This window comes from Hydra vulgaris, chromosome 14 (genome assembly GCF_038396675.1).
Source record: "Hydra vulgaris chromosome 14, alternate assembly HydraT2T_AEP".
Lineage (NCBI taxonomy): Eukaryota > Metazoa > Cnidaria > Hydrozoa > Anthoathecata > Hydridae > Hydra > Hydra vulgaris.
In genome coordinates this window covers 38,867,059-38,894,036 of record NC_088933.1, presented here as the reverse complement: position 1 = coordinate 38,894,036, position 26,978 = coordinate 38,867,059, and the positions used below count along the sequence as shown (strand labels likewise).

The window sequence follows — 26,978 nt, the reverse complement described above, 5'->3', positions numbered from 1 at the left end:
ACAACAACATTTCTGATATTTTCAATCTAACTGTGGATAATGATATTCCTTGAATAGTTGAAGATGCCGCACTACATATTCTTAAGCAAAAGGTGGTGGAAAAGTAGTTGAGTTTAAAAGCGGAGGATCTAGAGTAATTAAATTTTTTAAATTTCAGCTAAATTAATTGTAGTTACAAGTTAAATAAATTTTAATTTTCATAAATGTTTTTTGTTAACCAGTTGTGTTTTCTCTTACTCCAAAGGCTTAAGTAGTAACCAAGCATCAAAAACAACTGTAAGAGTCAGAAATGCCTCTATTAAAAAACATATGGAGATTATGTCTGTTACATCAAATGATGCAATATGCTGCCAATCATCAAAACTGATATAATCATTTCAAACTGAGACAAAGGGTTTGATAATTGAAAATCTTAATGCTGAAGCAGTAGTAATTAGTGCAACTAACTACTACTGCTACCATAGCAATGAAAGCAGTATACACAAGGTATACACAAGTATACACAGTATACACGGTATACTGCGTATACTTGGTATACACGGTGGTATATACTGTGTATACACGGTATACCGTGTATACACGGTATACTGTATATACAAGGTATACTGTATATACAAGGTATACACAGTACACACGAGGTATACACAAAGACTTGTGTATACCTCGGGAAAAGCTCAAAACAATATCTAAGTTGTTATTTTTTATACGAGTTTTATTCTATATTAATTTGTTAAAAGCACGGAATATAATTTTACTTCTTTGTTCAAAGGTGGCTGAAAAGCTTTAATATAAATACAGCATCACATTCTTCCCAAAGATTAGTTGAAAAAGAAGAGAAAAGAACATTTGAAATAAAATATGTATCTTGGGGCTTTATTGAAAACTTACCAATGCATATATTAAGGCTTCTTGATCAATTAGAAAGGTGATTTTAACAACCAATAATTTACCATTTTATTTAAAAAATAATTGAGTTTTGTGTAATCTTTTGTGTATATTATTAAAATTAAAACAATTATTATTGAATTATATAATTTACTTATTTAATAATATAATTATAATAGTAAATTATAAATTTGTTATTTTATAATTTACTAGTCACTTATTTAGTAATGTATTATTTTTATGTAGTTGTAAAAGACTTCATTACCATAAGTTTTTTCCTGAGAAAGAAATACAAATAAAAATTGGAGGCGATCATTAAACCCAAATAGCAAAGACAACACCATAGTTTTTAGCATTTTTGAGGCAAAGGATTACAGAATCAATATAAAAGTAGCTATGTTGAGGTTTGTAAAGCAAATAGAAGATCTTCAAAAAATGAGCTATAAGTAAGTTACAAAATAAATCTTTAAAGTAATTATTTATTTTGTAAAGATCAAAAAAATATTGAACTTTTGTGATTTTTATAACTGTTATACTTTATTATAAATATTATTATATACTTTAAATATATTACAAAGATTGGTTGTATAACATATATATTTTATATTTCTACTCTACAGGGATAACAATATTAGAGTATTTGTTTTTGGGGGTTATGGGTTTTTATGTGCACTCTATGGAATTTCAGGAGCTGCAGGTGATTTTGTATTTTTATAAATAATAAATAAACTGTTATTTTATCATTAACCAAATAAAAGTTTAGAAACTATAGGCTAAACAATTATAAATTCATAAATATATATAAGTTAACATTTTGTTAAGAAACATTTATATGCTGATATCAAATTTTTTAAATATCCCTCAGTACTTGTCATTTTAGTAATAGGGGAACAAAGACTTCAGACTTCGATTTTGCATTATATATATATATATATACATACATACATACATACATACATACATACATACATACATACATACTCACAGATATATATATATATATATATATATATATATATATATATATATATATATATATATATATATATATGGAAGAGATAAATTTCGCGTTTAAAAATATCTTTTTCAAAAGGTTTTATTTCTTTAATTATAGTTTAAACACCTTAAAATTATTGTTAAAATAAATTTTGAGTAGAAAATGTTTGAACCGAGTAGATAAATTTGATGAATGTTAGCAACTGTTTGTTCTTTTTATTATTCGAAAAAGTGAGTAAAATTTGAGGGCGAGTTATTGCAATATTTTAAACAAAACATATCCATATTTATTGTTTTTAGAAAGAATCTTTGAGATTACATATATGTCTTGAGTAAAAAAACTTTTACTCTTTAAAAATAATTCAAGTGTTTTTTTGTCACATACACATCTGCATAAATTACGTTGCGTCACTGAACTAAAAGCTAAAAAAGTTTAATTATTGCAATGAAATTATGCTTTATGGCGAGGTTTTTTTAGAAATTATATATTTTAATGTAAACTTTTAATCATCACTAAAAAAAACATTGGTCAAAAAGCATTGTATTAACATATAGTTATAGTTTAAAAGCTGTTGCGTCACTGAACCCATCGACGGGATAATTAGCGTTTTATAAAATAGCGCGGTAAGGAAGTCAAAATATCATCCAAAAGTTCAGATTTCGTTGTGGGTTTTCAAATTTTTCAAATTCGAATAAATTTTTGCATTTTAGTATTGTGAAGGGCTATTAGTAAATATTAGTAAACTTTTGGATTTATGTTAACATTTTCTTATAAAGTTGTAAATTTTTAAGAAATGGAATCAAAATTAGAAGTAAAAAAAAAACGTTATGTAGAATACCAAGCTAATTATGTTTCTCGGAATGCTGATAAAAAGAAAGAAATGTCCAGAGTTAGATCTAAGAGATATTGAGAAAAATTGAAAGCCGATCCTAATAAAAAAGCAGCTTATGCTGCTAAAGCAAAATTAAGAGTTTTAAAAAGTCGCGCGTTAAAAAGAAAACTTTTAAATCAATATCAAAGACCAAGCTCATCTTTTAAAAACGTTCAACAAAGAGGAAAAGCATTGAAAAAAGTTTTAAAAGCACTACCAACTACAAAGGAGAAACAATCTGAAATTCTTTCTATTCTTTCAAATAGCTCTGCTTGTAAAGATAATTCGGGTCTACCTCCAGCATGTTTAAAGCTGTATGGTCTTTCTGAAAGCGATGTTTTAGCAGTTGTAAACTTTTATAATGAAGATGAAGTTTCCCAAATATCACCAAACAAAAAAGATGTCACTCGAATTCAATTATCTGACAGAAAAGCAAACAATATTCAGATACGTCATTTATATTATACGCTAAAAGAAGCTTTCGAGTTATTCAAGGAAAAGCATCTGCACATAAAAATTAGACTCAGCAAATTTTGCGACCTTCGTCCACGCAATGTAAAATCAGTTACAAAATTTCCGCATAATGTTTGTGTTTGTAGTTTGCATGAAATTATGCGATTTTCCTTAAATGCATTAACAAAATCAATTCAAGCGCCTTCAATCAAAGTTGGATCTGAAATGATAAATAACTTTGTTTGTGAACCGTACACATACGATTGCGCCTATGACAAATGCGTTGCATGCAAAGGTATGAAACAGTTCGATAAACACTTGCAAACTGGTAATACATTTGGTTTCGAAGTATCCTGGGACGAGTGGAGAAAGCCTGAAACTAAAACATGTGCAAACATTGAAAAAATTTCAAAAAAGTCTACTGTAACAGAACTCATCCAACACATATCAGCGATGTGTGATAAGTTCGTTAAACACGCATTTGTAAAGAAAAACCAATCAACAATTTTTAATAAACTGAAGGAGGTTACGATGAGTATTAATTCTGAAATTGCGGTAATCCAAGTTGACTGGGCTGAAAGCGCTAGGTGTTTCTAACAAAATGAGCCACAAGCGGCTCATTTTGGTCAAAATCAAGTTTCTATCATGACCCTAGCAGTCTGGAACATTGAGTTAAAAACATTTGCCATAGTTTCAGATTCAACTGATCATATTAAGTCTTCCGTTATACCGTACATTGACAAGATCCTTCACTTTATTCCTGATCAAGTCAAAGAAGTACAAATGTTCAGCGATAATGCCACTTCTCAGTTCAAAAACAAAAGCATTATGGCTGCAATGGTTGTGTTTGAAAAACGTTTTCATAAAAAATTCTTCTGGTATTTCTTTGCAGCGATGCACGGGAAAGGAGTGGTTGATGGAATAGGAGCTACTGTTAAGCGAATCGCAGCCCTCAGAGTTAAAACTAGTCAATATGAAATCAGATCAGCAGCAGATTTTGCGTTAGCATTACAAGATTTGCAAATATCTGTAATTCACATGTCAGAAAATGATACAAGACAACAAAAAAATGAACTTGGATTCAGTTCAATTTTAAGTTATTCAAGAAAAATCAAAGGTATATCAAAATCACATTATTTTTATGTTCAGAATGATGACGTTGTTCCGATGCTATTTTCACCTGAGTATAATTAAAATTTATTACAAAATAACAAAACTTTTTAAAATGATTTTAATTTCGTCTTTTTGTTTCGTCACTGAACGTTGCGTCACTGAACTGATAGTTTTTTTTCTGTAAAATAAAACGATATGAAAACTTTATTGTTTGTGGCTTTTTTTATGACTACCTTATTGCCAAATGAATAAATTACAACAAAAAAAATCTAATAAGTCAAGCAAGAATTAAAATTTCAGCGAAAACTCCATTTAAAAGTATGCTGATAAAAAACACTTTTTTCCGCATTGCGTCACTGAACTCATGTTTTAATTTTTGCTATGTAGCAGTGTTATGTTAATACAATTGTGTTTAGTTTTTATTATAAAATTTTAATTCAAGATTGATTTAGAGTAATAAAAAATTATTTCTGAGTTATAGAAAAATTTCTATTAAAAAAAATCTCTCTGCATGATGCGTCACTTAACTATGGAATTGGCCATATATATATATATATATATATATATATATATATATATATATATATATATATATATATATATATATATATATATATATATATACAAGTAGATGTAAAATGCCGGTTCTGGCTCATCGGCATTTTAACCATTTTCATAACCTTATTTTAAAATATCGCTATTTCAACTCCTAACTATAATTTTTTATATATTCCTGATTTCAACTTTATTCCAACTTTTTCTAACTTCTTTCTCAATTTCATTTTTTGGTTCTTGTAAGAATAAATTGAGTGCTGCTTCTCTACCATATTTTCGGATAAGTAAATCTAAGTAGTCAGGTGATATGAAAAATTCTTTCATTTCAGGTAAGATTTTATTCGCATGATATTCGATTTGATTTAAAATTTTATGTGAGAAATCTAACAATTCAGATTTGTTTAATAGGTAATAACTTTCTTCAAATGTTAAACCATAGCTATAATTTATTCTTAATTCCATAATATGAGTTTCACTATCATACTTGTAATAGATGAATGAATCTTTATTGCATTCTTCATATTCGTATATATTATATTTTTCTCTAATATAAGACATTCTTTTTATAATGAAATTAAAATCTTAAAAATTTAATTCAATTATATATGCATAATATTATGATAAACTTACCATAATATTATTATTCTTCATCTGATTCGTTTCCTAAATCTAAATCTGACATAATACTTGTAAAGTTAGAAATCTTTTTCATAACAAACACTTCTGGTAATTTAATTTGTATTGATTCAATCATTGAACCTATAAAAATTCCTTCAATTTTTAAGCTTCCAACGACTCTACATCTTTGATTTATATAATCATGACCTGAAGTTTTGGTAAGTGCTCCATTCTTTTTACAATGAAATACTGAAGATATTTTTAAATTTTTATCTGTGAATAATTTTCCATATATTACAGGAGGTGCATGAGGCTTATCTGTATTATATCTTAAAATTTTTAAATTTGAAATATTAACTTCAGATTTTCGACCTCCTTTTTTTATTTCAGTTTTATAAATGTCAATTTGTTCTTTGCAAAAATTTTCAATAGCTTCAATCATTTCAATAAATTTTTGTTGCTTTTCAGTTTTACCTTCTTTTTCATCAAAACATACTAAAGAAAGTGAATAGCCATTAAGTTCATTCGTTTTCATATCTTTATTTTCGCTAACACCATATGAAAATAAAGAGAGTGATTTTATAAGAACAGGTCCTTCATTTCCATTAGGATAACTATATGAGAGATATAATTTTTGATATGGCACAGGTTTGTCAGCTTTATATATATTTTTTACAAATAAATTTTGAATGTTAAAATTTTCAGGAGTTATAAATTTTTCATTAGCATTTTTCATTTCCATTTTATATACGCAAGAAAATTATTTATATCATTTTCAAAAAAAAATTTTCTTGTATTTGTAGAAATTAATCATAATAATAAGCTACACCAACGACATGAAAACTTCCAGATCCTCCAACTTGTTCATCTCCAGAGTTTAATGTGACTACTAATCTTCTACCAGGTCCAACACCAGGCATAGATTTTGAAAAATTTCTGTAAAATGAGATAGTAGATGTAGAAGCAATTGTTAAATTGGATTGATATAGTAGACCAGATTCTTTATTATTAAATGAAGTAAGATTAGATCCATTCCATGAAGAAAGATAAAAATCTTCTAGACCTGATGAAATGAATATAACTTCACTATTAGCATCAAATCCTCCAAACATTGAATAGTCGCCATAGTGATACGGTGTCCAAGGCGATATAATATTTTTATCTTTTTCAGTAGGATAATTTTTTGTAGGAGAATCATATGCATTATATATGCGTATTCTTGATTCCCACCAATGTCCAGATACGCCAATAACATGCATTCTAATATATTTTAAATAAACCCCATTACCTTTTCCTGCAGTGTCTAGTAATATATATTCATTTCCATAAGTTGTGTTCATATATCTAAATGTAGTGTAGTGAATGTAAATTAGTATTTGAAATGTAAGGTGGTAATGATGGATACATTGATAGATTTAATGGATTTGTTGATGGATATATTGGTGGATATTTTGAAACAAAAGGTTGTATCCAATAATCTACATCATGTAAAGTATTATTGTATAGTTCAATGACTATACTTTTCTTATATGGCATATCTAATGTGAAGTATCCTCCAAGGTCGGTCAAAGTATGCACATTACAACCTTGTAAAGAGTTAGCATAAAATGGACCACCAAGTGGCGCAAACAAAAAATCACAGGCTAAAGCAATAGTATTCATTCCTGTATTATTTGTTGAAGTATAATTAGTTCCTACTTGAAGTGCACCATCTATATGTATTTTAAGAAATACATTACCTGATACACTTTTTCCATCGATAGATGTTCCATTTAATGCTAACCATAATTTATTGAGAACATGAGTACCGCCATCATTAACTGTGTTTTCATATACAAAGAATCCAATATTACTTCCGATACTAGTAGGAAGAATCTGTTTCTTTTCTCCATAACATGTTAAAGTTGATCTTGGTACTAATTTTAAAATGTTAGAATAATCTATTATCTTATCAACATAATCCTTTGTTGCAACCTCATCTCCATTATTAGGAGTCGCTACGTGTAGTAATGTATGACTAGTCATATCAAGGTTACCCTCCATATTATTTAGTCCATCTCTTCTAAGAAATGTACTATAAGCTTCAGTTGATGATATTCCATTTGATATCGTATTTGTTACAATTTGACTTGTTTGTGTACTTCCTCCAGTCACAATATTAACAGGCATTTTATATATATACAAGATTTTTTTATCATGATCTTTTACCATAAGGTATTGATAATATTCTGAAACTCATATCCTTCATCAAGTTTCTTCAAGACGTAAAGACACAAGTGACCACAAAATGAAGTATCTCCATATTGAACTCTTTCGCTATTATAATAAACATTACCACCTAAATAATCAATAACTTCGTTGGGTGGTGGTTGTGCATAAGAATCAAAGGAGTACTTTTTGTTATCGTTTTTATACCAACAAATCCAATGAAATCCACTTGTGCTTGAATCTCCTGTATTTACTATTCCGCATTCTTTTCTATTCGTTTTTAAAGGTAATTGATCTCTTACAAATACACCTCTAAATTTTTTTATTTTTAATTTTTTTGCTGCATCTATCAATTGAAAGTTAGTAAGTGGTTCGTTTGGTAGGATTAATCCTTCAACATTTATAAATTTGTTCATTTTTAGTTTATAAATTTTAAAAAAAATTTATAAATTAAAGCATTTTAATAAAGAATCGATACTTTTATTTATGGATAACATATCAAAATTTACTTTATACATATTCTTTTTTATTATTTCAATTGCATTTGGATTTGCAGATAAAGCAGGCCAATTCACTTTATCTAAATTATCATTTATTATTTCAATAGCATTTGGATTTGAAGATAAACTAATCCAATTCACTTTATCTAAATTCTTTTTTATTAGTTCAATAGCATTCGGGTTAGCAGATAGCATATTCCAATCTACTTTATCTAAATTTTGTTTCAACAAGCCGACTGCATTTGGATTTTTAGATAAAGCAGACCAATTCACTTTATCTAAATTACTTTTTAATATGTCAATTGCATTTGGATTTTTAGATAACATATTCCAATCTACTTTATCTAAATTTGGTCTTATTAAGTCGATAGCACTTGGATTTAAAGATAAACAATACCAATTCACTTTATCTAAATTATTCATTAATAAATGGATAGCATATGGATCAGTATTTTTTGATAACATATTCCAATCCACTTTATCTATATGACTTTTTATTAGTTCAGTTGCATTTGGATTAGCAGATAACCATTTCCAATTTATATATCTAATTCTCCTTTTCAATAATGGTATAGCATACTTATTTCTACATAGCATACTCCAATTTACTTTATCTAAATTCTTTCTTAATAATGTGATAGCATCAGGATTAGCAGATAATAAATTCCAATTTAAAGTTGCAATAATATAATTTCTCATTTTATTAAGAAAATAAAATTACTTATATCATTTTTCAAATTTTTTTTCTTGTTAATTTATAAATTTAAAAAAATTTATAAATGATAAACACTTCATAGAATCATATTTAAAAATGGAATATTAGCAAATGGTGAATTAGGTCCTAATAATAATCCTGAACCTACTGACTCGTATCCCTTTCCTTTATTTAAATAGACTCCTTCACCTGCAGAAGCTCCTTTACCCCAAGGTCTTAAAAATAAACCATTTCCTGCTTGAACAATTTTAATCCCACTTCCATTCTTTTTCATATAAACAATGCCGTTTCCAGCAATTTTATTAACTAAATTGTTTCCAGTTGCAGAACCTACTCCTGAAAGTAATCCAGTTGCAAGTGTTGGTATTACACTTTTTGCTAAAAAACTTCCAGCTGTACTTAGAAGAGGTAAAAGTGCTCCAAGAAATCCTCCACTTTTTATTTTAGAATTGTAAATGAGCTGTGCTTTACTTAAATGCAATACTACTCCTTTACCATTTTCATATGCTTTTGAAATTTTATTCAATTGTCTTGTTGTTACAGCTAATGCATGTTCGCCATTAAAATCGGAATGTGATAATTCAATGCTAACTCCACCTTTTTCAGCCATTGCTTTTTTAATTTTTTTCAACTGGCCTTCTGAGAGATTTAGTTTAATATTAGTATACGTTACCATTTTTATTTACGAGATAAAATATTTTTTAAATCATTTATATTTTTATTGAGTCCGTTTAATAGATCTATCATTTGATGTTTCGTTTTTTCTCTTATATGTAATCTAACAGATATATGTTCTCCTTGGAAATTTATCAGGTCTCCATTTTGATCTGTAAATTTAACATACATCCTTTCTATTACTCTCGATCTTAATGGAAGGTAAGTTAAATTTACAGGATTTAGAACAATTTTTTCACCAGGATTTACATCTGGAAAAAATGAATATAAAACATTATCTGTTTTTCCATTCACATATGATGATCCTATTAAATCAGTTGAAACATGTATATTATTAATTTTTAATATATTTGTTATTGTATCTGATATATAATTACCTGATGAAATTATTTTACTATCAAAACCTAAAACAGTTCTAATTGAGTTTGGAGCTGTAAAATCTACTTTATAACCAGATGCAATAGTTAAAGTTGAACTAAGTCTGCTTATATTTACGCTAATTGAAATAGCTGTAACTCCAGCTACAGTATTACCATTACTTAGTAAAGTATCACGAATATATTCATTTATATCTTTAATCTCATAGGTTCCAATTGAAACAAATATATCAATCCAAGTTGCTCCATTATCTTTACTATATCTAAAATTGTTATTTGTAGAATCAACATTTGGAAAGCTATAGCTAGTAGTTAAACTTTCTAGAGCAATTTCATATTCTTTATCTTTTTCAAGCTGAATAATAGGTCCAAATTCAGTTGTTATATAATTACTGTTTCCATTTATTATTATACAAGTCATTTTATATAGAAAAGAAATTTTTTTAATTCAATTATCAAAAAATTTAGATGGAGTATAAAAATTATTAAAACCGCTTCTATATTTTCCAAAATCTTTATTTGAAGATAAGTCTATAACAACAAATCCATGAGGTTCATTCCAACAGGAATCGCAAAAATCTTTAAGTTCTTTTATATCCATATCACGTGATGCATGATCATAATAAATATGCGTTAAATTCTTTGAATCTTGTGGAAATAGGCAAATAAAATTTGCATTTTCTCTAATAGTTCTCCTAGGTAACTCAAAATAATTTTGTGATAAATAGAAACAATCTATATTATTGTTCCTTCCTCTTGTATAATACTTTTCACACTTTTTTTGATTCACATCTAATATATCATCAAATATCATAAGATTGTTATTTTTTGAGTCAAGTTCTGATGGGTCTGGAACATCATCGTCTGTTTCAAAAAATTTACATTCTATATCAGATTTTTTCTTTACCGCTTTTGAAACTTCTTCAATTATATCTAGATTTGCATTTAATTTTATTTCATTTTTTGCTTTAATTAGATTAAGAATAACTTCTTTTGGTAATTTTTCTTCAAATGATTTTTTTATTATTTTGTATTCTGGTTGATAAAGAGACTTTGAAAAAACTTGTAAATTATTATAATCTAACCAATCAGGTTTTAATAGAAAATTTAATAACAAAGTAGTTTTTCCACAACCTGACTTTCCAACAATAAGTCCTCTTATACTTTTAGGTAAAAACTTATTATTATTTCGATTATTATCTTCACTACATGATAAATCATCAACGTTCATTTTATATATAAAAAAAATATTTATATATAAAAATGTACTGTGTTAAATGTAAAAGAAAAACAGACACACTAAACCTTCAAAACGTTGTTAGCAAAAACAATAGAAATATGTTACGTGGAATATGTGAAGTTTGCGGAACAAAAAAAACTCAATTTGTCTCAGCTTCGAAAGGTGGAGATTTAGTGAATTCAATTAATTCAATAACTAAAAAAATAAAATTACCATGGGCAAAATTTCCTGGTGAAATGCATCTACCTGGAATGAACTTTGCTGGTCCTGGTACTAATTTAGATGAAAGGCTCACTTCCACTGATGCATATAAAGAATGGAGTAAACCTATAGATAGAGTTGATAATGCCGCTTATCATCATGATCTTGCTTATCAACATTTTACAGATACTGGAAATAGAAATTTAGCTGATAAAATGATGATTGAAGAAATGGATGCTATAAAAAATCCAACAACACGTGAAAAAATTGAAAGGGGTATCATTAAGCCAATTATAGCATCTAAAGCAAAGTTTGGCCTAGGTGTGAAAGACCCAATCGAAGTAGGTTCTTTGAACCAGCTTAAAAGTCAAAAAAAAACTTCAATCAAAAAGTCAAAGAAAAAAATGTGATATGGACTGATGAACTTGCAAACGAACTTCATAAACCTGTTATAAAACATTTTAAAAAAAGAAAAGTGATTGTCAATGGAATTGATAAAATATGGGCTGCTGATTTAGTTGATATGCAATCTTTATCAAAATTCAATGATGGTATAAAATACTTACTCATGGTCATAGATGTATTTTCAAAGTATGGATGGATTGTTCCATTGAAGAACAAAACTGGAATTGATATTGCTCATGCTTTGAATAAAATATTTAAAAATTCTTCGAATTTCCATGGATCCGAAGGATCTAAGGATAGAAAGTGTGAAAAATTGTGGGTAGATAAAGGTAAAGAATTTTATAATAAGCATGTAAAATCGTTAGGGATAGATATATATTCAACTGAAAATGAAGAAAAAAGTTCTGTAGTTGAACGTTGGAATAGAACCATGAAAGAGAAAATGTTTAAATACTTTTCAGCTAATTCAACAAGAAGATATATCGATATTTTAGATGAATTGGTAAATAAATATAACAATACAAGACATTCATCCATTAAAATGACACCAGTTGAAGCTAGTGATAAAAAGAATGAGAATATTGTTTGGTTAAACTTGAACGGAAATGTAAGATCAAGACCAATACATCCTAGATTTTCAATAGGTGATAAAGTTAGGATAACTAAAAAGAAGAAAACATTTGAAAAAGGATATACACCAAGATGGACTGAAGAAGTTTTTACTATATCAAAAATTCAATACACAGATCCACCAACTTATAAAATAAATGACTATAATGGTGAAGAAATACAAGGCACATTTTATGAACAAGAATTGCAAAAAACAAATCAGGAAATATTTAGAATCGAAAAAGTAATTCGAAAACTCAAAAACAAATCATTAGTAAAGTGGTATGGATATCCTGATTCGTTTAACTCTTGGATTGATAATAAAGAATTAAAAAATTTAAAGAAATAATTTTCTTATTTATATAAGTTAAAAAGAAATAAAAAATAAAAAAATTGAAAATTAAAAAATTGCAACTCGCTAGTAATCCAGATCCATCAGCAGTTCGTTTATTAGAAAATAAAAGGCTAAGAAAAGATGTAATTGAAGAATTGTGCTTAAATCCAAATGCAATTGATATAATAAAGAAGAATTTAGATAAAGTCGATTGGTGGAGTTTATCTCGAAATCCAAGTGCAATTGGCATATTAAAGAAGAATTTAAAAAAAGTAGATTGGGAAAGTTTATCTGAAAATCCAAATGCAATTGAACTATTAAAGAAGAATTTAGATAAAGTGGATTGGTATTGTTTATCTTCAAATCCAAATGCAATTGAGATATTAAAGGATAATTTAGATAAAGTAGACTGGGATATGTTATCTTTAAATCCAAATGCAATTGAGATATTAAAGGATAATTTAGATAAAGTCGTTTGGGATGAATTATCTCGAAATCCAAATGCAATTGAGATATTAAAGGATAATTTAGATAAAGTCGTTTGGGATGAATTATCTCGAAATCCAAATGCAATTGAACTATTAAAGGATAATTTAGATAAAGTCAATTGGAAATGGTTATCTGCAAATCCAAATGCTATTCAAATATTAAAGGATAATTTAGATAAAGTCAAATGGAATTGGTTATCTCGAAATCCAAATGCTATTGAAATAATAAATGATAATTTAGATAAAGTGAAATGGAATAGTATATTGCGTATTCAAAAACCTGGTAAAGATTTTGAATTTAGACCAAATAAAGTCTATTGGCATGATATATGTGGTAATCCAGCTGCGATAAATTTATTAATAAAAAATTTAGATAAAGTAGGTTCAAATATTTATTCAAACCCAGCTATATTTAATTATGATTATGAATATATGAAAGATTCGAATAAAATCCTCCATGAAATAAAAGAATTTTTTATTTCACCTGATTATTTAGACTTGCTAATTAAATCATATGGAAGAGAATATGCAATAAATTTTTTCTTACCAGAACCAGAAAATGATATTGTAAGTGAAGCACGAAAGATTTGGTATTAGATTTTTAAATTTTATTTAATTTAAAAATATGAAGACGTGTGATTTAGTATTTAAATCTATAATTAATAATGATAAAATAGTGATTATTATTAATAGTTCTGATGTAGACTTATTAAATGAAGCAATAGAAGAAGCAACAAACTTATATGATGATTATGATGAAGATTATACTAAAATTGATGTAATATGTATTAAAGACATTAATGAAACTAATTCAAGTGAAAATTATCATAATAATATGATAAATATAATAAATTTAAGTAAATGAAATTTTTTTTTTCTGGCCTATATAAAAATGGGAAATGGAGAAGATTATGAATTTATTCTTAGATTAGAAGATCACTTTAAAGATGTGTGCGAATCAAAATACACTAGTAATTATGATTATATAGAATACAATTGTACTGGAATATTTGAATTAACAACTATTAATTATCATCAATACTTTAATATTAAAAAAATTTTAAAATTAAAAAGTAGAATAGGTATTTATTATAAATATGATAAGAAATATAAAAATATAAAATTAAAATTATTCCTTAATGATAAATTGTATGAATCCTATTATAAAACTGAAGATGATGCTTATAATTACGCTAGTAAAAAAGTAGCTAAGATGATCCATAATTTAGAAAATATAGAAGATTATGATGACTATTTTAGTATTGAGCCTTTTTAAAATTAAACATATATAAAAAATTTTTTTATATATGTAAAAAGCATGAAGAGAAATCTCCCAATTCGAAAACTTATAAATAAACATGTAGATCATCCGCAATTAATTTTTAAGTTGCATGATAATTTAGATCACAATCCAGTAATAAAAAGTGATACTAGATGTGAAGTATTCGCACAGCAAGATATTAAAATTGGCTTCATGTCGCATAAAAGTATATCTTTAAAGTTAGGACTTGCTCTTTCAGATACATGTGGCGTAGCATTAATTTCGTTAAAAAATGATCTTAAATTAAAATTGTTAAGTTTACACAATTCAGTTATATCAGAGTCTGTTGATGATATTGTAGTAATTATTTTTAATAATTCAATAGAAGAAGTAACAATTAAAAAAGGAGATAGTTTATTTATTATTAATTTATTATTACTTCCATCTAATTCTTATAGTATAGTTTATCAACCTACTATATCTAGCGGGTCCAAAGGACCTACTTCGTCTGGATCCACAGGATCTACTCCGCTTGGTTTCGATGGACCTAAAGACTCTGAGATACTGAAAGGGGTCTGAAAGACCTCTTGGATATGATGGAAAAATAATATAAATATATTTTTTTCTTTAATTAAAATGGAGTATTCAACTAAATCAAATAATTCAAATATGAATAAAACATATCCGCCTTTACCAAACGAATATACTGAAATAGAAACTCAAGTAAGTGCTACTGTATACCGTTTGAATAAAATAAGTGAAATTCAAAAAGAAATAGAAATTGAGAGAGATAAAAGAGCAACATTAAGTAAAAAATATCATAGAGCTGTAAAAATAATTTCAGCAGTTGATGCTTCATTAATAGTGAGTACAATGGCACTTGGAACTGTTGGTATTGGTTTTTTAGCTACAATAGTAGCAACACCAATAGCTATTGCATGTGAAGGAGCAGCATTAGCAATAGGAGCTCTTTCATTGATAGGAGGTCAAGTTAATAAAAAATTAAGCTTAAAAGCAGAAAAGCATGAAAATATCAAGTCCATTGCTAGCACAAAACTAAATACAATAAGTGATCATATTTCTAAAGCTTTAGTAGATGGACATATAGATGATAAAGAATTTGAGTTGATACTTAACGAACTTGAAAAATTTAAAGTTATGGTAGATCAAATTAAAACAAAGGCTAAAAAAGATATTGATGAAGAAACTAAAAAATCATTGATTAATAAAGGAAAAGAGGAAGTTATTAATACACTCTTACTTAAATTCAACGAATCTAAAAGTAAAAAATAAAAAAACATAACACAAGTGTTATGTTTTTTCTATAATATATAAAATGTCCTTTACAAAAGTTACTAATCAAAAAGATAGAGAATGTTTAACGAGTTATTAGATAAGAAAAAAAGAATACGAGAAGGTGAAACACGAGAATGTGAGATGAACAATATCCAATCTGGAATGGGAGTTCCAAAGGTGGGCCCAAAACAACGAAAGACTACAGATAATATATTTGGAATATATTCCAAAGACAATAAATTTTACATTGGAAAAAAGCAATTAGTTATTAATGAAGGATCTATAACTATTGATGGAAAGGAATATGTTGGAACACCTGGACTTTGGGAATTATTAACAAAGTTTAAGCCTAACAAGGAAATATATAATAAAAATGATCTTCAAAATTATTGTGAAATATTAATACAAACAGATGCTATTACTACTGATAAAGGTAAACCAAAGTCATCTAGAAGTGAAAAATACAAAGAAATAATATCACCAATTTGGAAAGATATAAAATCACCTAAAGTAGTTTATAAAATAAAAACTGTATATATACCTAGTGATCCTAATGCTCTAGTTGAGATGCTTTTATTACGTATAGCTGCTTGGAAAGCAGGTAATACAGGATCGAGAGATGAAGCTGTCGCATTTAGTGATGAATTATTACGACAGGGTGTACTAACTGAGGAAGAGTATAAAGATTATTATTACCAAAGATCTAAAAAAAAATTTGTTTATATATAAAAATGCTTATTATTAAAAGTAATAGATATGCAAAAAAGCATGTTATTGGTGGTAGTGGATTGTTTGATACTTTAAGAGAAATGTTTAGACGAATATTATCATCTAATGTCACAAATGTATCATCAGCTATGGTGAAAAAGCTTGCATCTACTGATTTAGGTCAAACTGCAGTAACTGCTGCTAAATCAGCAGGAAAAGAACTTGCTACATCAGCTATAGAAGCTGCAAAAAATGCTGCAATTGAAAAAGGCAAAAAACTAATTGATAAGATAAATAAAAGTGAAGAAGTAGGTCTATCAACAACTGGCTCATCAATTAAACTATCTAAAATGTTGAAAGCTCCTAAAGAGTCAAAAGCTCCTAAAATGTCGAAAGCTTCTAAAATGTCGAAAGCTTCTAAATTATCACGTGAAAATGCTATTAAAATAGAAGAATTAGTAAAAACAGGACAAGGATTGAGACTCGCTAAAATGTGAATTAAAATTTTTTTATCTTGTAAATAAAAAAATGGCAACGGAAACTGAAATTATAAATATTTCTGAAATTTTAAATATTAGAGAAAAACCAATGGTAGAATATGGAATTGAAGAGTGCGAATATTTTGAATATCAACCAGCATCTCTTTCAAATTATAATAGTGAAACTCCTATAAGCATTAACACTACATTGGAAAGTGTATACATGTTACCATCTGAAGCATATCTTTGGATTGAAGGAAGACTTCTTAAAACTGATGGTACAGCTTATGCTAATACAGATGCAGTATCGCTCACAAATAATGGATTAATGTACTTATTTAGAAAAATAAGGTATGATTTATCAGGAGAAGAAATAGAATCACTTAATAATCCAGGAAGAGCAACTACAATGTTAGGTCTGTTACAATACCCAAACGACTTTGAACTAGCACAAGGATTAAATCAATTATGGTATAAAGATACAGGAACAACAGCATCATTAACAAACAATACAGGATTTGCAGCAAGACAGTCATGGATAATTCAAAAGCCAAATTCAAAAGGATCATTTTCAGCTTGCATACCCTTAAAACACATTTTTGGATTTTGTAATGATTATGATAAAGTTGTTTATGGATTTACGCATACAATAACTCTTGATAGAAAATCTGATAATGAAGCAATTTTTAGAGCTGCTGGTGTAGCTGCTGGAAAAGTAGATATTCAAAAATTATCATTGTTTATGCCACATGTAAGACCTTTACCAAAAATGAGAGGTATTATTGATAGTGATATAGCATCAAAAATATCAGTTCCAGTAGCTTTTAGATCACGTGGTTTTGATAGTTTACCAGTACCTGTTGGTACTACTGAATTTAGTTGGCAGCTCAGTTCAAGAATAAATTCAACAAAGCCTAGATACGTAATTATTGGATTCCAAACAAATAAATTAGAAAATCAAGAAATTAATTATACATTATTTAATCATTGTGATGTAAAAGATATGTCCATTAATGTTAATTCCAGAAAATATCCTACAAATAGTTATAATTTATCATTCCCAAATAATCAATTTTCGAGAATATATAAAGCAGCAGCTGAATTTAGTAAAAAATTTTATGGAATGAGTGAATTGATTACAAACTGTGACATATCTCCTTCTGAGTTTAAAGATTTATACCCACTATTTGTTTTTGATATTAGCAAACAAATACAAGATATAAAAGGATCAACATTAAATTTAACAGTTAAAGTCACATTTAACTCAAGTGTTCCAGCAGATACAATGGCATATTCTGTTGTGATATCTGATACTTTATTTAATTTTGAATCAGATGGTAATAAAATGCATGCGATTAAAGGTTATGTTAATTAATATATTTAAAATTGATATAAGAAATTTTTTTTCTTTATATAATAAAAATGAATTATACAAGGAAATATTTACAAAACTTATTAAAAGAAAAAAACATTTTACAATCATCTCAAAATTACTCTACATTATTATTGTTAGCTATAGATAATGGCTTAATAGATAAAAATAAAATCATGGAAAACGTAATAGATGTAAATGAAAAAAGGCATGCTGGAAGACCAAGAATACATCCAATAAAAGAAGTTACTGAGAAAAAGTCAGTTGGAAGACCTAGATTAGATAAAGTAAAAGAACCTGAGAAAAAAGAAATTGATCCAAAATATGAAAGATTGAGAACAATTAGAAAAGAACCAGTCACTGTTAAACTCACAAACATAGATACAGGAGAAGAAATAATATATAAATCATTATATAAGGCTATGAAAGAAACTAAACACGGATTTGGATATTTTGAATTACGCGATGGTAAGATTGAAGATGGGTACAAAATTGAAGTACTCAATTCTAAAAATTTTTTAATAATCCTAAAAAATTAAGAAAAAATCTAAAGATTTTTCCTGTAAACTAAAATAAAATATATATACAAATGACAGATAAAAGTGAAATTTATAATAGATCTGTTGGCCCACGTGGACTTAAAAGACCTGCTTCAGAACCTTTAGTCCCTCAGACCTACAAAACTCTAAAAAGACCGCATGGGTCTGAAAGACTGCATGAGTCTGAAAGACCTACTCCGCATGGGTCCTAAAAAATAAAAAAAATATTTCATATGGCTTATCATATGAAATATAACTAATAATAAAAAATATTTCATATGGCTTATCATATGAAATATAACTAATAATAAAAAATATTTCATATGGCTTATCATATGAAATATAACTAATAATAAAAAATATTTCATATGGCTTATCATATGAAATATAACTAATAATAAAAAATATTTCATATGGCTTATCATATGAAATATAACTTTTCTTATATTTAAATTTTAATAAGAAAAAAAAATTGAAATTTGATATAAAGAATTTAAAAAAGTATAAAAAAAAAATCTTATGTACATAAAAATGGAAATGAAAGTTATAGAATTAAAACAAATCGCCGAAGAGCGAGGAATTAAAAAATATTATAATATGCGAAAACATGAACTTATTAATGCATTAAGACCAGTTCCTGCTCCTCGTCCTGTAAGACCAGTTCCTGCTCCTCGTCCTGTAAGACCAGTTCCTGCTCCTCGTCCTGTAAGACCAGTTCCTGCTCCTCGTCCTGTAAGACCAGTTCCTGCTCCTCGTCCTGTAAGACCAGTTCCTGCTCCTCGTCATACCACTTCAGATCTAATATCATTTGATAATTCTAATAGATTAGCTTCTACACCTCAAAACGTAAATCAAGGATCTATAATAAATGAATCAATTTCTTCATCAGATTCAACACCTGTTTTACAACCTGGATTATATTCAATAGTATCTAAATCTGTATAAAATGTATCATCATATGTTATCAACAGCTATAATGATGTTCTAGACTGGATTAAACCATATATACCAGATCCAATTAAGAAAAAAGTAGAAGATACTGGAACTGAAATTAAAAAAAAAATAGAATCAATAAAATCTTTAGTTTATAATACAGTATACAAAAGCAAAGTCGAATTTATTTTAACTCAAAAAGCTATTAGGAATGTAGTTAAACAGTATTCAGCCATAGGAATAAAAGGTTATGATGCATTATCATTTATGGATAAAGCTAAAAATAGTGCAATTCAAGTACTTAAAGATAACATAAATTCAAAAGTTTATATTGTTCTCACTTGTAAAGTTGAGCAAATAAGTATTTTATTAGGAACTAGTGATAGAAAAAATGTACCATTCGGAACTAAAAGTACTGTTATATTAGAATCAACAGATTTAAATAAAGTATATGAAACAGCAAAGTCAAAAATTTTAGAAGAATTATCAAAATTTATAAAGGAAGGCTCTCAATGGAGATTTGTTTGTGTTAAAAAAATGGATATAAATTTCATCAAATATAATCCTATTAAAGCAAAATCTTATATTCCACTTGAAAAAAATTTATCAAGTAAAAAAGCTATCATCAATATGAAAAATGAAGATAATCAATGCTTTAAGTGGTGTATCGCAAGATTTTTAAACCCTAAAGATAAAAATTCTGAAAGAATAGACAATGATCTTAAAATACAAGCTGAAAAAATAAATTGGGATAAAATAGAATTTCCTGTCTCGTTAGATCAAATTGATCAATTTGAGAAAAATAATCAAGATATAAGTGTAAATGTTTATGGATATAATAATTCAGTTTATCCTTTACGAATTTCAAAGAAAAATGGTCGCACAAATTTAATAGATTTAATGCTAATTTCAGATGATGAAAACACTCATTATTGTTTAATAAAAGATTTAAGTAGATTACTTTCATCACAATCAACTCATCATGAACATAAAGTACACTATTGTAGAAATTGTTTACTTGGATATAATTCTGAAGAAGCATTATCTAATCATAAATTATATTGCAATACATATGATTCAGTACGTATTGAACTTCCACAACAAGGTTCAACAATGCAATTTAATCAATATAATAAATCGATGAGAATCCCATTTGTAATATATGCTGACTTTGAGAGTTTTATTAAACCTATTAATACTTGTACGCCAAATCCTAACGAATCTTACACTAAAAAATATCAAAAGCATGTACCAAGTTCATTTTGTTACTATATTAAATGTTTTGATGAAAATTATTATAAAGGTAAATTAGTACCATTTACTGCAAATAGCGAAGATGATGATGTAGCGCAAATATTTGTTAATAGATTAATAGATGATATTAAGAATATTTACGAGATGATTAAATTTCCTAAAAGTATGATATTTACACATAAAAAAAGCGTTCAATTTAATGCAGCAGTTAATTGCCACATTTGTGGAAAAACACTTGGGCAAGATCGAGTTAGAGATCATTGCCATTTAACTGGAAAATACAGAGGTGCTGCTCATAATAATTGTAACTTAAAATATAAAATTCCTGAATTCTTTCCAGTATTATTTCATAACTTATCTGGATATGATAGTCATTTATTCATCAAGAAATTATCTGGAGGTAGGATAAACTGCATACCAAATAATGAAGAAAAGTATATTAGCTTTTCTAGAGAGGTTATAGTTGGAGAATTTACTAATAAACAAGGCAAGAAAATTAAAATTAAGAGAGAACTTTGTTTCTTAGATAGTTATAAGTTTATGTCATCTACTTTAGATGCTTTATCGAAAAACTTGACGAAAGATCAATGTAATAATATAGGAAAATACTATTCAGGAGAACAATTAGATTTGTTACTAAAAAAAGGAATATATCCATATGATTGGGTTGATTCTATCAATAAGTTTAATGAAATATGTTTTACCACCAAAAGAATCATTCTTTTCAAAATTAAATGATGAAGGAATTAGCGATGATAATTACTTACATGCTCGAAATGTATGGAACAAATTTAATTGTAAAACATTTAGAGATTACCATGATTTATATAATGTTTCAGATGTATTGTTATTAACAGATGTTTTTGAAAATTTTAGAAATGTATGCATGAAAAATTATAAACTAGATCCAGCTTGGTATTTTACATCTCCTGGATTAGCATGGGACGCAGCTTTAAAATTAACAAAAATAAATCTAGAATTAATTTCTGACTATGATATGATCCTCATGATACAAAATGGAATAAGAGGTGGAATTAGTACAATTTCAAATAGATTAGGTAATTCTAATAATAAGTATATGGATAATTATGATGAAACTAAACCATCACAATTTATTCAATATCTAGATGCTAATAATCTATATGGATGGGCTATGAGAAAGCCTCTTCCTACACATGGATTTAAATGGATGGATGATGATGAATTAGAAAATTGGAAATCAATTCCATGTATACTTGAAGTTGATTTAGATTATCCAGATCATCTTCATGATGAACATAATGACTACCCACTTGCTCCTGAAAGAGTCAAAGTCGATAAAGTTGAAAAATTAATTCCAAACTTGAATCATAAGAAAAATTATGTGATTCATTATGAGAATCTAAAGCTATATGAGAGATTAGGTTTAGTTATCACAAAAATCCATAGAGGTATAACATTTGAAGAAAGCGATTGGTTAAAACAATACATAGAACTAAATACTAATCTAAGAACTTAAGCAACAAATGATTTTGAGAAAGACTTTTTTAAACTTATGAACAATTCAGTCTTTGGCAAGACAATGGAAAATATTGAAAAAAGAGTTGATGTTAGATTAGTAACTGATAGAGATATGGCTATTAAATTAGCAGCAAAGCCAAACTATGAACGTCGCACCATATTTGATGAAAATTTAATAGCAATTCACATGAAGAGAACCAAATTAAAGTATAATAAACCCATTTACTTAGGAATGAGTATATTAGATTTGAGTAAAACTTTAATGTATGAATTCTATTATGATTACATAAAGAAGAAATATTCTGATAATGCGAAACTTTTATTCACAGATACTGATTCTTTAGCGTATGAAATAAAAACAGAAGATTTTTATGAAGATATTAAAAACGATATTGAAAGTAAATTTGATACAAGTGAGTTCAATCCAAATCATCCGGCAATTAAAAATGGATTTGAAATTGGGAAAAATAAAAAAGTAATTGGAATGTTTAAAGATGAAGCAGCAGGAGCACAAATTGAAGAATTTGTAGGATTAAGATCCAAGTTGTATTCATACAAGATTCATGAAAAAGAAAACAAAAAATGCAAAGGTGTAAAAAGGAATGTTGTTAAGAACTATATAACACACAACAATTATAAAGATTGTTTACTTAATAGAAAAGAGCACATTAGGAAAATGAATATTATAAGATCACATGGACATGAAGTATTTACAGAAGAAATTAACAAAGTAGCACTTAGTGCAGAAGACGATAAAAGAGTCATATTAGATGATGGAATTCATACATTAGCATATGGACACTATAAATTAAGAGAAAGAAGTTAGAAAAAGTTGGAATAAAGTTGAAATCAGGAATATATAAAAAATTATAGTTAGGAGTTGAAATAGCGATATTTTAAAATAAGGTTATGAAAATGGTTAAAATGCCGATGAGCCAGAACCGGCATTTTACATCTACTTATACACACACATACGAAGTTCTTATCAATTTTATTTTAAGGGAGGCATCGTTGTCTTTTCTGTTATGCAACAGCAAGTGAAATGAAATGTGGTAAACTATGAAAATATATGAAAATCCTGAAATAAAAGATCGTACCTTGGAAGATCTATTTTCTGATCATGAAAGATTTATAGAAAACAGAGGTTTAAAGAAAAATGTTAAAAATTTTAATAATGTCATTGAAGAACCAATTTTAAAAATACCTCTTGATCAAGTAATGTTGTTTTTATTTGTTATATTAACATTGTAGATAATAGTATATTTTTTGTTATGTACCTTTGATATACATTTTTAGGTATCTTTACCTAGTCTCCACATGGCTCTTGGTATTTATTAGAATTTTTTTAAGTTGTTTGAAGAAGAAGTGCGTCAGTTGGATATTTTAATTGCTGCAGAAACATTAAAAAGCAACACAAATTTTTCAGAAGAATATACAGTTTTTGTATCAAAACAAAAACAGCTGTTAAATCTTCAAGCTGAAATTCTTAACCTTGACGATCAAATCCAATTAATCAATGATGTTGTTTTGTTAGCAGCTGTTAACTATTTTGATAATTTCGAAAATATTTAATCTCGATACTTCACAGAAATTGAGTTACTTAGTAGTGAAAAAGAAAAAAAGGTTTAACAATATTGATTTTAATAATTTTATATTATGTTTTTATTAATTTGGTAGTTAAAGAAGTTTTTGTAAAAGGGAATTTGTGTTTGCAAATATAATAAAGTTGTATAGGTGTAAACTGGTCAGGCATTATCTTTTTCCAGATATTTCCGGAATTCCTGATATTTTTCTGAACTTTATCTTTTTCTGGATATCCAAACGGTTTTCCATACATACAACTTAAAAGATGTATTATTGTAATATGTTTGAATTTTAGGCTTTTTTATTCAACACTCATACAAAAATTAAGAAAGGTTTGCAAAAAATTTAGAAACAACTTGGCTGAATGCAAAATTAAGAGGAAAATGAGAGGGAAAGTATTCCGGATATTTTCCGCAAACAATTTTCCGGTTTTTTTAAATATGACCGAGATGATCTATGAAAATGGTTAACACGAAACGGTTTTGTAAACATTGATATGCTGGAAACTAATTCTAGAATGCTTAAACATCAACAAGTGTGAATGTATTTTAAGATGATTGTTTACAATTTTGTGATCAAGGAATTTTTTCATATGCACATTTTGAGTATAAGTGTTTGCAGTTTGCAGATCAATGTTCACATAAGTTGGTGATTTAAATTTCAATCCTTTTTTACAGAGATCAGTTTTGTTATTATGGAAATATATAATTGTATTGCTGTCATGCATTTAATGTTATCCCTACTTTTTTTATTTTATTAGACAAGTCTATATAATACTCTGTTTGGAAAACATTTATTAGGAATGGATCAGAGTCCATGCACAAAAATGATAGAGACTATACTGCAAAAGCTGAAAGTACAACGTCAAGCGTATCACGGAAAAAGTTTTGTCGGAAACCATGTGCATAAAATGCTTAAAGTAATGTTATTATAAAGTAATTTTCATAAATTTTTATTTATCTTTCATAAGTTATTTTCTATACTTGTAGTAATAAAATTTATTAGAGTCACAACAAGTTATATATTTAATTGAAAAAAGTTAAAAAGAAATCTTTAATTATTATGTTCTTATAATTTGATGATTAGGCAAATGTTTTTAAAAAGATGCTCTTTTGAAGTTAACCTATTTTTATGCGTATTCAGTTATTTTTATGCGTAAGTCTATCAGACATTAGCAAAAAAACCAAATCTAATCCTAGGTATGCTTAAATAAAAAAAACGTGTATTTTTATTCTGACATCATCACTAAAGAGATTTTCAGATTAAAATCCGAGGTTGATGAGTTCCTCCTTCCCATTCAGGTTTTTATATCACAAATTTTCAGGTTTTTAAATCACAATTTATTTGTCCTAGGTAACCTAGTTACCTAGTTATATAAACAACTATCTGATAAATTTGCCCAGTGCTATAAAATATTTTCTTCAAAAAGTGTTGTTACACAAGATTTAATTCTTTTAAGTAAGTTCCATTAAATAAAATGTTTTCAACGCTTATGTTTAAGTAAACTTTTTGATTTTTTTTAAATTGCTTTTTTAAATTTTTTTAGAAAAAAATATAAAAAACTTAATGCAGTTTTATCGTGCGAATTGGCCCGAGGCTTCAGTTACACCTAAGTTGCATATGTAAGAACATGCTATTCCGTTTTTTGGAAAAATGGGGAGCGGGATTCGGCTTTTATGGAGAACAAGGTGGAGAATCAATCCATATGGAGTTTAACAAACTCAAAACTATTTATCAATCGAATCCTTGTCCAACAATGCGATTAAAAAGTATTCTCAAGTCCCATTATCAAAAAACTAACCCAGAGAATATTTGCCTTAAACCATGCGTAAAAAAAAGAATATTTAGTAAGAAAGTTACTTAGACAATTCTGCCGAGAAAGGAGTATTGATTGTCGATATAAATATATTGCTTCACAGGCATTACGTAGTATCATCGTAGTCATAAAATATATGGAACAATTAAAACTCTGCGAAGGAAAAAAAAAGAAAAACGGCTATTTTCATAGCCACAAACATAAGCATAAAAGCATTATTTAGTATAAAATAAACTTTGAGCAGCGGTAAATTAATATCGGTCTTAGTTTTACTGTTTTTTTTTACCCGTGCATACAACACATATTAGATATACTGTATAATCCCGTTAACTCGGACCCTGGATAAATCTGACTTTTACTAAGTCGGACTGATTCTCAATTCCCCTTCAACTCTTTATACATACCGAAAACTTCGCGAGATTCTACTGTATATACAAAAATAAAATGTTATATTCAAACCTTTTATTGAGCAATATATTCAAATTACAGGGAAGAGGCAAGGAAAGTTTTCTGGCCCAGAGCTTCAAATGGATCAGGAAATTTTCAATCGGCTTATTTGGCACCCTCTCGCTAGAAACCAAGGGTTAGGGCTTATATATAATTTTGCTTATTTACGGTTTTAATATAATTTGAAATAGTGCAAACCTCTTTTAAGTAAGGTCGAACGCGACTCTTAGATAACTAATAGCATAATTGTACCATATATTAAAAATTTTGCGGTGAAATCGGAATTTTTATTTATTAGAGGAATATATTTAAATATTATTTTAACTTAAACAAATAAGGATTTCTCATATTCGCATATGTTATATAACATGATTTTCTTCATACAACATTCGCATATATTATAACATATAATTTTCTTCATATAACATTATGAAACTTTGCAAACACTTCTTTTTGTTTATTTAAAATACATTTCAGTTAAATTTTAACATTTAAACCAGAAAAAAAAACACAGCAAAATATACGTATATTAAAAGAATAATAAT

General features: G+C 27.3%; 1 protein-coding gene and 1 long non-coding RNA gene across 2 annotated transcripts; both read left to right on the top strand.

Moving 5' to 3' along the window:
* Nucleotides 1-17,037: 17,037 nt before the first annotated feature.
* Nucleotides 17,038-18,363, top strand: LOC136091104 (uncharacterized). The gene has a single exon (XM_065818091.1). It carries the CDS (start codon nt 17,038-17,040, stop codon nt 18,361-18,363), a length of 1,326 nt encoding a protein of 441 aa, XP_065674163.1.
* A 5,224-nt stretch (nt 18,364-23,587) lies between these two features.
* LOC136090577 (uncharacterized) lies at nt 23,588-25,230 on the top strand. The gene is made up of 2 exons (XR_010643531.1): nt 23,588-23,801; nt 23,883-25,230. It is a non-coding gene; the product is annotated as an uncharacterized LOC136090577 (long non-coding RNA).
* The last annotated feature ends 1,748 nt before the right edge of the window (nt 25,231-26,978 follow it).

Bases quoted from the DNA above. Each gene is read 5' to 3' on its own strand.
- LOC136091104 (XM_065818091.1), top strand. From the start codon at position 17,038: ATGGCAACGGAAACTGAAATTATAAATATTTCTGAAATTTTAAATATT.